This window comes from Panicum hallii, chromosome 5 (assembly GCF_002211085.1).
Source record: "Panicum hallii strain FIL2 chromosome 5, PHallii_v3.1, whole genome shotgun sequence".
Classification (NCBI taxonomy): Eukaryota; Viridiplantae; Streptophyta; class Magnoliopsida; order Poales; family Poaceae; genus Panicum; species Panicum hallii.
The window spans coordinates 19,862,130-19,874,636 of NC_038046.1; the positions used below are offsets into that span (position 1 = coordinate 19,862,130).

The window sequence follows — 12,507 nt, forward strand, 5'->3', positions numbered from 1 at the left end:
ACACATGAGGCCCATTGCCGAGGGACACCGCACGCCGCTAATTCCACAAATGGAAAAGCTGATGAGGGTATGGCGCCTAACATTTAATTTGCCTAACCCTAACCCACGCGCGCGAACGTAAAGCAGGCCTCCTCCAGCCTTTTTCCTCGGATCCTCTTAATTTTAATTTGCGCATCAGCCATGCATGCATGCCCGATCCGGCGCGCGGTTACAGTATATGTTTTTTTTTCAATAAGGGAAACTTTATTAATTCAAGTCTTTTGCAGCGAGTTGATACAAAATACTTAACATTTCCGACCTCTGCATTACAAGAATGCACACAGCCTGTAAAGAAAGTGATAGAAAAGAGGTGAACCAAGATGCTAAAGACTGTCAATCCGTAGACTAGATGTGTATCAAGTTGATAGAAAAGTGATAGAGAAGCCTATAAAGACGTTACAGTATATGTATCTGGCATCTGCCATACTCAATTTGCTCCAAGTAGCATCAAGCTCGGTACGGTGTGCGGATCGGAGATGTGGAGCTCCGTCGTCGTCGTCCCGCCGGCTGCATTGCTGGCCGGCGCGCTCCTGTGCCTGGCGGCGCTGCCGGCGCCGGCGGTTGCGGCGGCGAGGCCGACGGGGAGGACGACGCTCAGCGTCCTGTCGTTCGGAGCGGCGGCGGACGGGGTCACCGACGACGCGGAGGTACCAGAATTTTCCGTCCAACAGCTTGTGTTTTGCGTCGAGAATGATGGAGTCAAACATCTGATGATCAAGCTGGGCTTCCTTCCTGCTTCATTCTCCAGGCACTCGTGGCAGCTTGGCGAGCGGCGTGCCGGGTCCCGCGCGCCACCGTGCTGCTGCTCCCGTCCAGGCACAGGTTCCTCGTCTCGCCGGTGACGCTACAGGGCCCCTGCAGCACGAGGCTCACGCTCCAGGTGGACGGCACCCTGCTGGCGCCACCGGACATGGACTCCTGGCCCAAGTCCAGGAGGCCTCTCCAGTGGCTCAACTTCAAGTGGCTGAACGGTTTCACCATCCAGGGAGCTGGCACGGTCGACGGCCAGAGCATCACTTCGCTGCAGGATTCGTCACCAGCTGATGCTCCTCATCAGGTCATAGTTAGTTACACCATGAAAAGAAAATTCATTATCTTCAGAGTTTTCAGGCCATGCATGATGATCAGCACCATGGTGACTGATCTTGTGTATCCTTTATATATGTCTTGTGCTGCAGAGATCTACGGTGCACTGGCATTCATCAGGAGCCAAGCCTACGGTATGAACAAACGAGCCTGCTGCGTCTATGCATTTTATAATTACTTGCACCATGGTCTGGATCGTAGGATCATACATTCATACTCAAAACTTTTATCCTTTTTTTTCCAGCTTGTAAGGTTTTACGGCAGCTTCAATGTCACTGTGCGCAACATCCGGATCAGCAACAGCCCACAGTGCCACCTCAAGTTCGACAGCTCCGGAGGCATCAAGGTGAAGAATGTCACCATCTCTTCCCCCGGGGACAGCCCCAACACCGACGGCATCCATCTTCAGAACACCAGGGACGTCGAGATCAGGAGCTCCCGCATCGGCTGCGGTAAAAAAAAAAATGCATGCTGATCTTGCGAATCCCTAGTCTTCCCCAAATATGGGCCAGAAAGTCTGAGCTATGCATCTTTTTTGAAAAAAAATTGCAGGCGATGACTGCGTGTCGATACAGACTGGGTGCTCTAATGTTCACATGAAGAACATCGTCTGCAATCCAGGCCATGGAATCAGGTGAGTGAGTAAGAGCAATGCCAATTGTACTTCTACAATAACCAACTGCTTCTGCTCAGTGTCAGAGAGAGTGTTTGGAACTGTAGGAATTTTGTTGAAAACAATTCAGTTTGTGCAGAATTCAAGAAAACACATTGTGTTCTGAACAGGCCTAACGTTTGTTCTTGGAATGCTGTTGCTGCAGTGTAGGAGGACTGGGGAAGGACAACAGTCTGGCCTGTGTCTCTGATCTAGTTGCAGAGAACATCAACGTGCAGAACGCTCTGTACGGTGTCAGGATCAAGACATGGCAGGTAAGGGTCACCATGTACAAATTCATAGAGCTAGCTCGTCACGCACGCCATGGCTCACCTGCATCTGCACGAACAAAATTGACATGGTCATCTTGTCCTCCTCGATCAGGGGGGCGTGGGCTCGGTGCGGAACGTCACCTTCTCCAACGTCCGGGTGGCGAACGTGGCCACCCCCATCGCCATCGACCAGTTCTACTGTGACAGGGGCGGCGCGCGGTGCGCCAACCGGACCGGCGCGGTGGCCATCACCGGCGTGGCGTACCGGCGCGTCGTCGGGACGTACTCGTTCCAGCCGGTGCGCCTGGCGTGCAGCGACGCCCGGCCGTGCACCGGGGTCAGCATGGTGGACGTGCGCCTGTCGCCGGCGGCGAGCGCGCCGGCCGGCACCGTGGCGCCGCTCTGCTGGAACTCCTACGGCGAGGCGTCGGGGACGATAGAGCCGCTGGGCGTCGGGTGCTTGCAGAGGAGCAACGGATACGCGATGCCCCTGACCCAGCCTTCTAACTACACGTGCTGAGTCCTGTAATTTGGATAGTTTTCATTTTCCAACAAAAAAAGAAGAGGCTATATTTTACTTGCTCTTTAGATTATCTCCAAAAATCTACCCAAATCTCACTATCTATATTCTCATTTAGCTATCCATTTAGCCAAGATTCTCTCTTTACTCGAACGGAACTAGCCAAATCAAACTCTCCGTATTTAAATCCCTCCACGTTGGTTCGTTTTCTCAGGGCGGCGTTCCCGAACTACGAGGATTGCCGGCGATCAAGGGGCATACCACGGTGTTTAGTAAGTCGAGGCACACGTGGTGACGCACTTGGCGCGGACGAAGGATGTGAGAACCGTCCAACTTAACATCATTTTAAGCGAATCCGTCGGTCCTTATCATGAAGATAAGAGCTAACTCGAGCTCGCGCAAATGGCGCGTCACGGGTTAACCGACATCTAAACTACCAAGGACCAACTTAACTTTTCGCCGAAAATAATATTAAACCCGGTAGTCCCGGTATGTGCTCCAACATATGCCCAAGATCATACACATGCACATACTGTCACAAGCTCATACGTCACCAATGATCCACAAAGAGCAAATTTTAATATAAAATTAAACAACTAACCATTACAACATTAATATAAGGGAAGGTTCCAAATCTAAAATTTAAAGGTGCAAATAAGGGATACAAGCCTCAGACTCACAAATAGCATTAGAACGGATAAAAACCATAGAGTTTAAGTTTATCATGATAACCTCAAGTACGATACGCAGCGGAAAATATAACGATAAATAATAATGGCGTCTTGCTCAAGGACACCATTGACCGTATTGGCCTACTCCTCGCCCACGCCGGATTCGGCGGGGTAGAAATGGCCAAACACCACTTTCGGCTCACCTGCAACTTAGTATAATATAGCAACATGAGTACAAAGGTACTCACAAGACTTACGCGAATATATAAATCAAGGAATATGCATATGACAGCTCACAAAAAGGCTTTAGGGTTAAGTAATATTAAATAAGCATGAGCTCCCTAACTCCACACCTAGCCTCCTAGCATTTTAATTTAACTTTCCCAACCCACCTCAAGTTTTAGTTAATTAAATTAACCAATCCCTAAACATCATCAAGAGGTAATATGTAACCAACCACATGACCGAAACTTCTACGAAGATTTCGTAGGATAAAGAGCTTGCTCATAACCGAGAGCGCGGCAATTCGAATTGATTCAAAAAGCTTGCAAGGGTGTACATCTTTACCCACACGACACAAGGACCATGTGACTCACCCAACCGATCACGTTGGGCAAGGGGGTACTCGCATCAACCTTTCCCGATAAGTTGTAACCGTTGAACATCACGCCTAACTTGCGCGGAGAGTTACCTAGGTCCACCGGGGACACCCCTAAGCCTCTCTACAAAGCCCTATGGCCACGCATCTAGGACCGTGCATCAACGATTAGAACTAGAGGGTAATCGGTTTATCCACCCCACGAATGGATATGTGGTAGTATGGTAAGTGCTCAATTTCCAAAGTAATCCACGGACGGTCCTTAACCAATTCGAGAGGACTGTGCCTCCGAGACTCCTTTCCCTAGGCCCTACCTTCTGCTCGAATCATGACATAACCATCTCACTAACCCCCTTTTTCCCAAACTTCCGACAATCAACGAATAAGCATGAATATACTAGGAGTAGTGTAGTGAACAAGGTAACCCTATTCCAATGTATCTTGCAAGTTTAAAAGCCAACTCTAAGCATGACTAAGCCTTTGCTAGATCATTTGGTTGCTACTACACGTGACAAGGACATGAGAGCAAAAACAAGGAAGGTCATGATAAGTAAATAGGATCGACGATGCAATAATTAAACATATAGAATATACATATATACCCATTGAGATAACTAAGTCTAATCAAGTTAAAAAGGGTCAAGGGATCATGCTTAGCTGCTTGCCTTGGTTTTCTTCTTGTTCAACAACACACTCGGCTCCTGGCTCGGTCTCAACGGTCTCGGTGGGCTCAACGGGTGCGTCCTCCGACGTCTCGGTCAATATAATATATGAATGAGATGTATGCATTAGGATGATGCCAATGATGTGGAATGAGATGATATGCAATGACATGGCAATAGAAGAAAAATGTCACTCCATCGCGAAAGCAATACGATCATGGCACAACAAGTTCGATTTCTAATTTTAATTCTAGGACCGAGGCGAACTTGCCTAGCAAGACATCTAACAAGCATAAATCATGATTTAAATTGGGCACACAAGAGGTCTCAAAATAAACTTATGAGAGTTAAAATTGCCTTAAAAACATCTTTGTGGAATTACTTATGTTATTTATAATTTTCAGCTGCTAGACTCAAATTAAATCTTAAAAGCTACTCAAAGCATCTCTATAAATTCTCAAGGAATTACTGGAAATAGAGGACATGATAACAAAAGTAACAGAAGTGGTTTTATCATTTTACCAATTTTCAATCAAAAGTTACACAATAAACAATTTTGCAGGCAGAATTTAAGTAAACACATTAAAACTCTAGCAAACAGCATGAAAACACTTGCATCAACTGTAGCATCATCTAGTACTTTCAGTAAGGATTCTAACAAAACTTGATTTAGCATTTTTAGAGCATCACAAAATAAGTTAAGCATTTAACTAGGTTTAGAAAGAATAAATTATAACTCAAGGCACAGGACTTTAACATGCCCAAACTTAATTTCTCTAAATAGATCCATCACAGAGGAGTCAAACAAATCTAGTTTCACAATTTTTGGGACCTAAAACATTTTCTATGCAATTTACAAGAATCAGCATGAAATAATAAAAAGAAAAAAAGCTGGCAAGCGCTAGATCCACCCGGATCTAGCGCCCCTGGGCGCCGGCTGTGGCAGAACCGCCTGAATTATTCCGGTTCAAGTGCACTAATCATCGCTACAAAGACCAGATGATCTCAAATGCACTTCAAACGGAACAACCCATGGGTATGTCGGGTCACCGCATGATACAACCATGGTTTCATAGGATCGAAGTAGGTTATACTTATACAAGATAAGCTCCAGGTACATAACAGTGCAAGCTTTTACCACAGAGTAAGTAGCATTATTACAAACCAGTTTTTCTCCAGCCCTGACTGGAGCAATTAACAAAGGGTGGTTTAAAAGCAACGGTAAACATCCATTGACCAAAGTCACAGCGGAAAGATAACGCGACTAACAACGTCGCCATCAGCAACACCATGCGTAGCCCAGTCGATGGTGTCACTCCGAGGGGTTAATGCCGGCCGGGGACGGATCCCACTCCACGGACCAGCCAGGCGGAACAGCAAAGGGGAAGGACGCACTATCGGCCTGGTTTTCAACCGGCATACCTGAAAGCAATTCTAGCAAGACTGAGTATAAAAATACTCAGCAAGACTTAACCGGGTTCTAGGAAAAGTCCCAGAAACTAGACCATGCTTGGTTGGAAGCTCTAACTTTCTTTTGCTGAAAAGCAACAGAGAGTATGAACTAACTTTTCATATTTTAGCCATCAAATTCTAGTAGTTTTATCCATTCTAGGTGAGCATTACTTCTAATCAAACAAGGTAAATCTTTATCAAACAACAAGTTGTATCCCTCATGTTACACTTGTTACTCCATGTGGCAAAAGTGTCAAGTAGTCTCAATCTCCGCGAGAAACGGACGATTCTGAATCGAATTTCAATACCTTGCAAGGGATCCTAACTCACACGCTCGGAAATTTTAATTTTTCCGGGCAACCGTTTCCATCATATTCCGGGTCGTGGATCAGGGCCACCACAAGCGACTGCAGGACCATACGCACTTCCAAAGTGCAGGACGTACGTCTGTAGCGCGACTACAAAACCCGTACTCCTGGTTGCCCTTGCAACACGTATTCCGACACGTCGGTGCGTGCAACAAAAGTCAAAGTCGAGTGGTGGGGTAAGTCCACTTGCCGGGCCAATCAGGTAATAGGCTTACCGTGTACCATATTTTACGGCATGTGGCTAGTACTTTCAAAAACTTGACTACTACTACCACACTTTCCGACCTTAACAAATTTCATCAACACAGACGGGGTATGCTGTTATCAATTCTACCATAACCATGACCCCGTCCGTCATCCTTATAATGATTGACAGAATTGATAAACAATCAACTCCTATATCGCGCGAGCGACAGGAAATCACTCGACTTCTACCGGTCCTATTAGCAAGGCATCTATGCGAGAGGACTCGGGATAAGCATTACAAAGATTCCTAGGATACATGCATCTAGGGTTCCATTATAACTCCTAGAACTTAAATGCACAATACAGGAATAAAAAGTAAGTGCGTAAATTGGAAAACTGGGTTATGCACCGGGGCTTGCCTTCGGAAGCGAAGCTAGGGTCAGACGAGTTAAAGACTTCCGAACCTTGGTTTGGGGCTTCAGTCACTTCCTCAGTAACTTGGACGGAGTCTTCAGATAGCCCGGATTCGGGTTCCAAGATTAACTCGTAGTCTCTGTCTTCAAGTATCGGCGAGTCTACATGAAATGCAAGGATTGATGTTTAGTGATAACATGTTAAGTCTTTACTTTATGGTAAAGTTGTAATTAACACACATCCATCATTAACAACAAAAAGATAAGCTCATTAAGCAGCTAAGTATTTGTCCTTAAGTAAGCATCAATCAAGCTAAGGCAAGTTATTTCTAATCATAGGTTTAATACATTTAGCATTAATTATACCTAAAGCTTAGCTATTTGAACTTAATTTGACCAAATTTGAAAATATTCAATTTACAAGTTTGTACTGGTTGTGAATTTTTCACACAACACTAAACACTACTTAAGCTAACTAGTAGCCAAGAATTGCAAGAAATAAAATTAAATCACACAAGTTATACACAAAGATCCCTTTTTGAAAATATTTAAATAACTGCAAAACTAAATGAGTTCAAACTACACTTTAGTAACCAAAGTTGTAGATCTCATTTTTATGAACACAACGAAACTGGTTTTGCCATTTTTGGATTTTTCTACAATTCCCTATGAATTTTCAAAGCTGGCTGAAATGGAAATAGAAAAAGGCACTGATTCTTCACAAAAAGGCCCCTGGAAAGTTTTGAAACAAAGCAATCAGGTCCCTGGCCGGTTTTTCTTCTCGGGCACAGATCGACGGCGAGCAATTCCGGCGAGATAGCTCGTCGGCGGCGAGGGCCAAGGGAGGGTAAAAGGCTCAGGGGCTTACGGCGGTCACGTGGGTGGCCGAAGTTGGGCGGGGAAGGAGCTGTAGCGGCGGAACGGCGGTGACAGAGGCGGCGGCGGAGCTTGAAAGCTCGGTGGCAGCGTTCCGGTGATCGAAGGGCCGGAGAGTGGACGAGAAGTTCCTGGGAAGCTTCGTGGGGATGACGTGGTGCTGCTAGTGTGCTTGCTCGGGGCGGGGAAGCACTGGAGGAGCGGGACGATGACGAGGCCGAGCTGCGGCGGCGGAGGAGCGACGGCGTGCTCGTGGGCAGGACGTTCCGGTGGGGGAATTGGAAAATGGCCGGCACTATGAGCTTCAGGAGGGTGATGTGGTGCTGGTGGAGCAAGAAATCGGAGAGGGGAGGCTCGGGATCGAGCTGCCGACGGCAAGACCGAATGACAGCGGAGGAAGAACTCCGACGTGCTCGCGGGCAGACGTCTCCGGTGGGGGAAAAAGAAATTGGCCGGTGCGATGAGCTTCAGGGAGTAGCTGTGGTGCTGATGGAGGTCTGGGTCGAGGGTGGGAGGCTCTGGAGGAGGCTACCGACGGCGAGGCCGAACGGCGGCGTGGCTTGGACGGCGGCGGCGCGAGGAAGAGGCAAAAGGGGTTGCTCACGAGGTGCTGAAGAGCTTTATACGCTCAGAGAAGCACTAGGGCGCGGCAAGGAGGAGCTGGACGCCGGCGATGTCGTGGCGGCCGTGGAGAGCCGGGGACTGGCGTGGCGGCTCGGGAAATGGCCACCAGGGCCTGGCAAGCGGCGGGGGCGATGCGCTGGAGGTGGAGGTGGCACCGGCGAGCGGCACGAGGGCAGGTGGCGGCCGGGGCAGCTCGCCGGAGTTAAAGCGGCGGCAGCAGCTCACGGTCTGAGCAGAGCAGGCTGGAGGTGGAAGACAGGACCCGGTTGCAAATACTGAGAAACCCAGGGACTCTACTGTAAAGCTTGAGTAACTTTCAAACCAGAGTTCAAATGAAAATGCTCCCAAAACAAAACGTGTAGAGAATAAAAAGTTTTACAACTTTGCTTTAGGGTTCTACTTTAGGAGAGTTGAGGTTTCAAAGTTATTTTAAAAACCATACAACTAGTCAAATTTCTTTTAAAACCTATTTGAATTTTACATTTCAAAAAGCTCCCTAGTTTGTTTTCACTTTTTACAGTGGTTTAAAAGTAAAAGCATCATGGCAAATCAGCCCTTCCTATATTTCAAAATTATCCAACCTCACACACATTTTGCACATTAAGCCCTATATTTTTTTAAAATTACAGAAAACACCCTAAAATAACTTGTCCTTAAATAGCATACAAGAGCACATCCTACACATAATGCACTATGTCTGGCTCCCACATACCTGAGATGTCACAACGACAGGCGGGCCCAGGCGGCTAGGCGCGCGACCTAGGCGAATTCAAGGCCAGCCGTGGCTTTGACTCGCCACGGGCGCGGCCAGCGCACGCTGGCGGTGCGGCCCACGCGCGGCATGACGCCGCGGCAGCCAACAAGCGGAGGAGCGGCAGGGGGCGCAAACGGGCGGGGGTAGCGTGCGGGCGAGCAGCACGGCGCAACGACGGTGCTCGCCCGTAGCACGGGCGAGCGGGGCGAGGCGGGGAGCGGCGGCGCGACGGAGCATGGCGGCAGCAGAGGAAGGAGCTCGTCGGGAAGGGGGCTGCGGGCGGAGGAAGCGGCGGCGGTTGGTCGGAACCGAACGAGGAGGAGGGGGTGGTATAGGCGCGGCCAATCGGGCGGGGGCTTACCGGCGGCGGCGGAATGCGGCGGCAGGCGAAAGGGGAAGCGGCGGCGGGAGGAAGAGGAAAAGGTGGGCTAGGGTTTGGGAGGTGGCAACGGTGGCGTTTGAAACAGGGAGGGGAAGAGAGAGCGGCGGTGCGCGGGGTAAATCCCGCGTCGGGCCGCGTTGGCCAACCGGCGGGAGCGAAGCGACACCCGCCGCGCGGCCGACCAATGGGCGGGCGCGGAGGCGCGGGGAAGACGGAGGGGGCGGCTGACGCGCGGGCCCAGGCGCGCGGGGAGAGAGAGGAGAGGCTGATGGGTGGGGCCGGGTGGAAGGAAGTTACCCGAAATTGAAAAGCCCAACTTCAAAAATCTAAAAATGGTACTTCCCAGGCTCCAAAATTCACCAAAAATTTATTGAAGCAAGAACACACTACCAAGAACATAATTCAACCACAAAATCTCAAAAATCCATTAAATATTGCCCACAAAAATTCATCCAAAACTGCAGTTTTCTAGATTTCCAAGAATTTTATGGCTCGAAAGAAACATCCAAAAATTGAGGAAAAATATCTACAAATCACCATTTGAAATCTAGTATTTGAATAAAATCTTTGCAGGCACAGTTACATATCAAGATTTGAACTTGCTTCTCAACTTACACTTAAATCACACAAGAAAATGGTTGATCACTATATAATTAAATGCATATGATGCTCCTTGATGCTTGGATGATGCTCATGATGATTTTTTTAAATTTTAATCTCGTTATTTAAAATTTTGGGTCGTGACAAAGGATGGCCGGAGCTCGCCGGAGATGAGGTAGAACGCGGCGGCGCAGGCTGACGGCGTGGCCGCAGCGGCGCATCGGCGGCGAAGCAGGTTCCTCGCCAAACATCTGCGAACGCGAAGAGTTAGAGGAAGCACCATGATCTACTCGTCGAGGTGAACCCATTTTGGGTATTGGTTGGCCCCGTTTTGAGAGTTGGATGGGGGCTCACCGTGCTACTAGAGCGGCGCCATGGTTGGCGGTGAGGGAGCTCCGTCGCGCGTCTGCTCCAATGGTGCGCGCAGCCAGCCGATTGTGGGATTCGGTGGAGGTCGTCGTGGACTAGCTGTGGTTGCGAGGAATTGGATTTTGGTGGGCAAGCTGGGAAGAATCAAAAAGGGGCGGCGAGCTTTATTCCGGGCTGGCAATGGCAAGAGAGGCAATGATTCGCCAGCGGATGGCTCCTCCGGTAGGGGACTCGGCACGGGAGGGCGGGAGAGGGGCGCGCCGAGCGAGATGGCGAGCCGGAATGGCTCGCGATCTTTGACGAGCGAGGGGAACTCGATGCCGAGCCCGATGGCAAGGGGACGACGATGCCGAGCCTGTTATTGGATGACGATTTTACCGATCTTTTTCTTTTTTACCGATCCATAAAGAGGATGTTGGAGTTGCTCTTATACTATGTATAATTGATATATGTATAATTGATACTTTCTCAATCTCAAAGTTTGACCGTTTATATCTCTTACTAAGTATATACTCTATCCCGCCAAATAAGACGTAGCTCCCTCCATACTGAAGAAAAGGGAGAGGGAGAGGAAGGGGAAGACGGGAGAGAGAGGGAAGAGACAGATCTGGCTCCGATACTAGATAGATATAGAAAATAAAATAGTAGAGTATAAGAGTATTTAATTAGTATATTTAGATTGAGATGTTTAGCTTATATGCTTAAAACATTTGGATTAGAATATGCAAAATGTTATTTATTTATGTGTAGGATTATTCTTGTCATTTTGTGATTCTTGAAGACTTTATTTTATATACTTAAGAACTAATTAGTTTTATATATTTCGCATGATCTTTTCAGTATGGCGAGATCAACAGGACAGCCGGTATACTCAAGTGGTTGTAGTATTTAACTCGGTACTCATCATACTTATCGCGAGCTTCTATTTAATAAACAACCTCCTTTCTCTAGATATCTAAGGACGTAATTACGATGTTTAGATTTTTATCATTTTCCCAAGCAGTTCCACTGAAAGGGAACTGTCTACGTCTATGAGGTTCTCTGTCAAATATGGGCTTAAACGAGAACTGGTGAAGAGGTTTCTCCTATAAAATCTTTAACACATAAACTTATATCGCGCATCTGGTCCAGCGGATACAGAAAATTAAAAAAAAACTATTTTATTAAAACAAACAAGCTTATATATGATTTTTTCTTTCGGAAACCTCAAACTCTCAAAGAATTAAAGAAAAATATTACCTTACAATTGATATGTTATAATGGGGCTTTGTGACTATTTTACAGGGTTACTACTAAAGAATATTGGCTAGGGACTCCGCAAGTTTCTTCGCTTCTAAAGCTTTTGGTTTCTCGTCCAATGATTCTGTTCTATGCAACAACACCTCCTTTTATAGTGCCGCGGAGAGCACTTCTGCCTTCGTTGATCTTATCTTCTTCGGTGATCTTTATCGTTGAGGTATAGCACGGACTATTGCTGCATGACCCGAACTGCTTCTAATTGGAGTTTGGCCTACACATGGATTACCTTTGAATGGCACAAGTTTCTTGGTGCATGGATTCTTTTGGACGGCACAAGTTCATGATTGCGTCCATGCAATGCTTCAGCGATGCCTTTTGCTTTATCGCATGCTGCTAGTTTTATTTTCTATTTTTATTTATTTGTTTATGATATATTTATCAATATTTTTTCAGCTTTAATGTAGTGGATGATGCAAAAAAATTTGGATTTTGTTGGGATATATCTTCCATGCCCGAAGATTTGATAGTACCACTATCAAATTAAGGTTGTGGAAAGAGAGGTACTAGTAATTAAGCAATGCAAATGATGGAAATGGAGCGTGAGAGGGAGAGGGAGTAGAACAGGTGCTTATGAGGAGGTGTATTAAAGCTTGCATGCACGGAAACTGAGAAGAGAGTCACCTTGTATGCCCACACATTGCTAGGGCTGGAAACGAGCCGAGCCGAGCTCGGCTCGCCTTGGCT

The 12,507-nt window shown here is 47.4% G+C and overlaps 1 protein-coding gene across 1 annotated transcript; it reads left to right on the plus strand.

Annotated features, from left to right (window-relative positions):
- Positions 1-506: 506 nt before the first annotated feature.
- LOC112894867 (polygalacturonase At1g48100-like) lies at positions 507-2,675 on the plus strand. Its single transcript, XM_025962695.1, has 7 exons — positions 507-686; positions 788-1,096; positions 1,218-1,259; positions 1,370-1,577; positions 1,678-1,759; positions 1,944-2,052; positions 2,162-2,675. The coding sequence occupies exons 1-7, from the start codon at positions 516-518 to the stop codon at positions 2,567-2,569; spliced, it is 1,329 nt and encodes a 442-aa protein (XP_025818480.1). The 5' UTR covers positions 507-515; the 3' UTR covers positions 2,570-2,675.
- Positions 2,676-12,507: the final 9,832 nt, after the last annotated feature.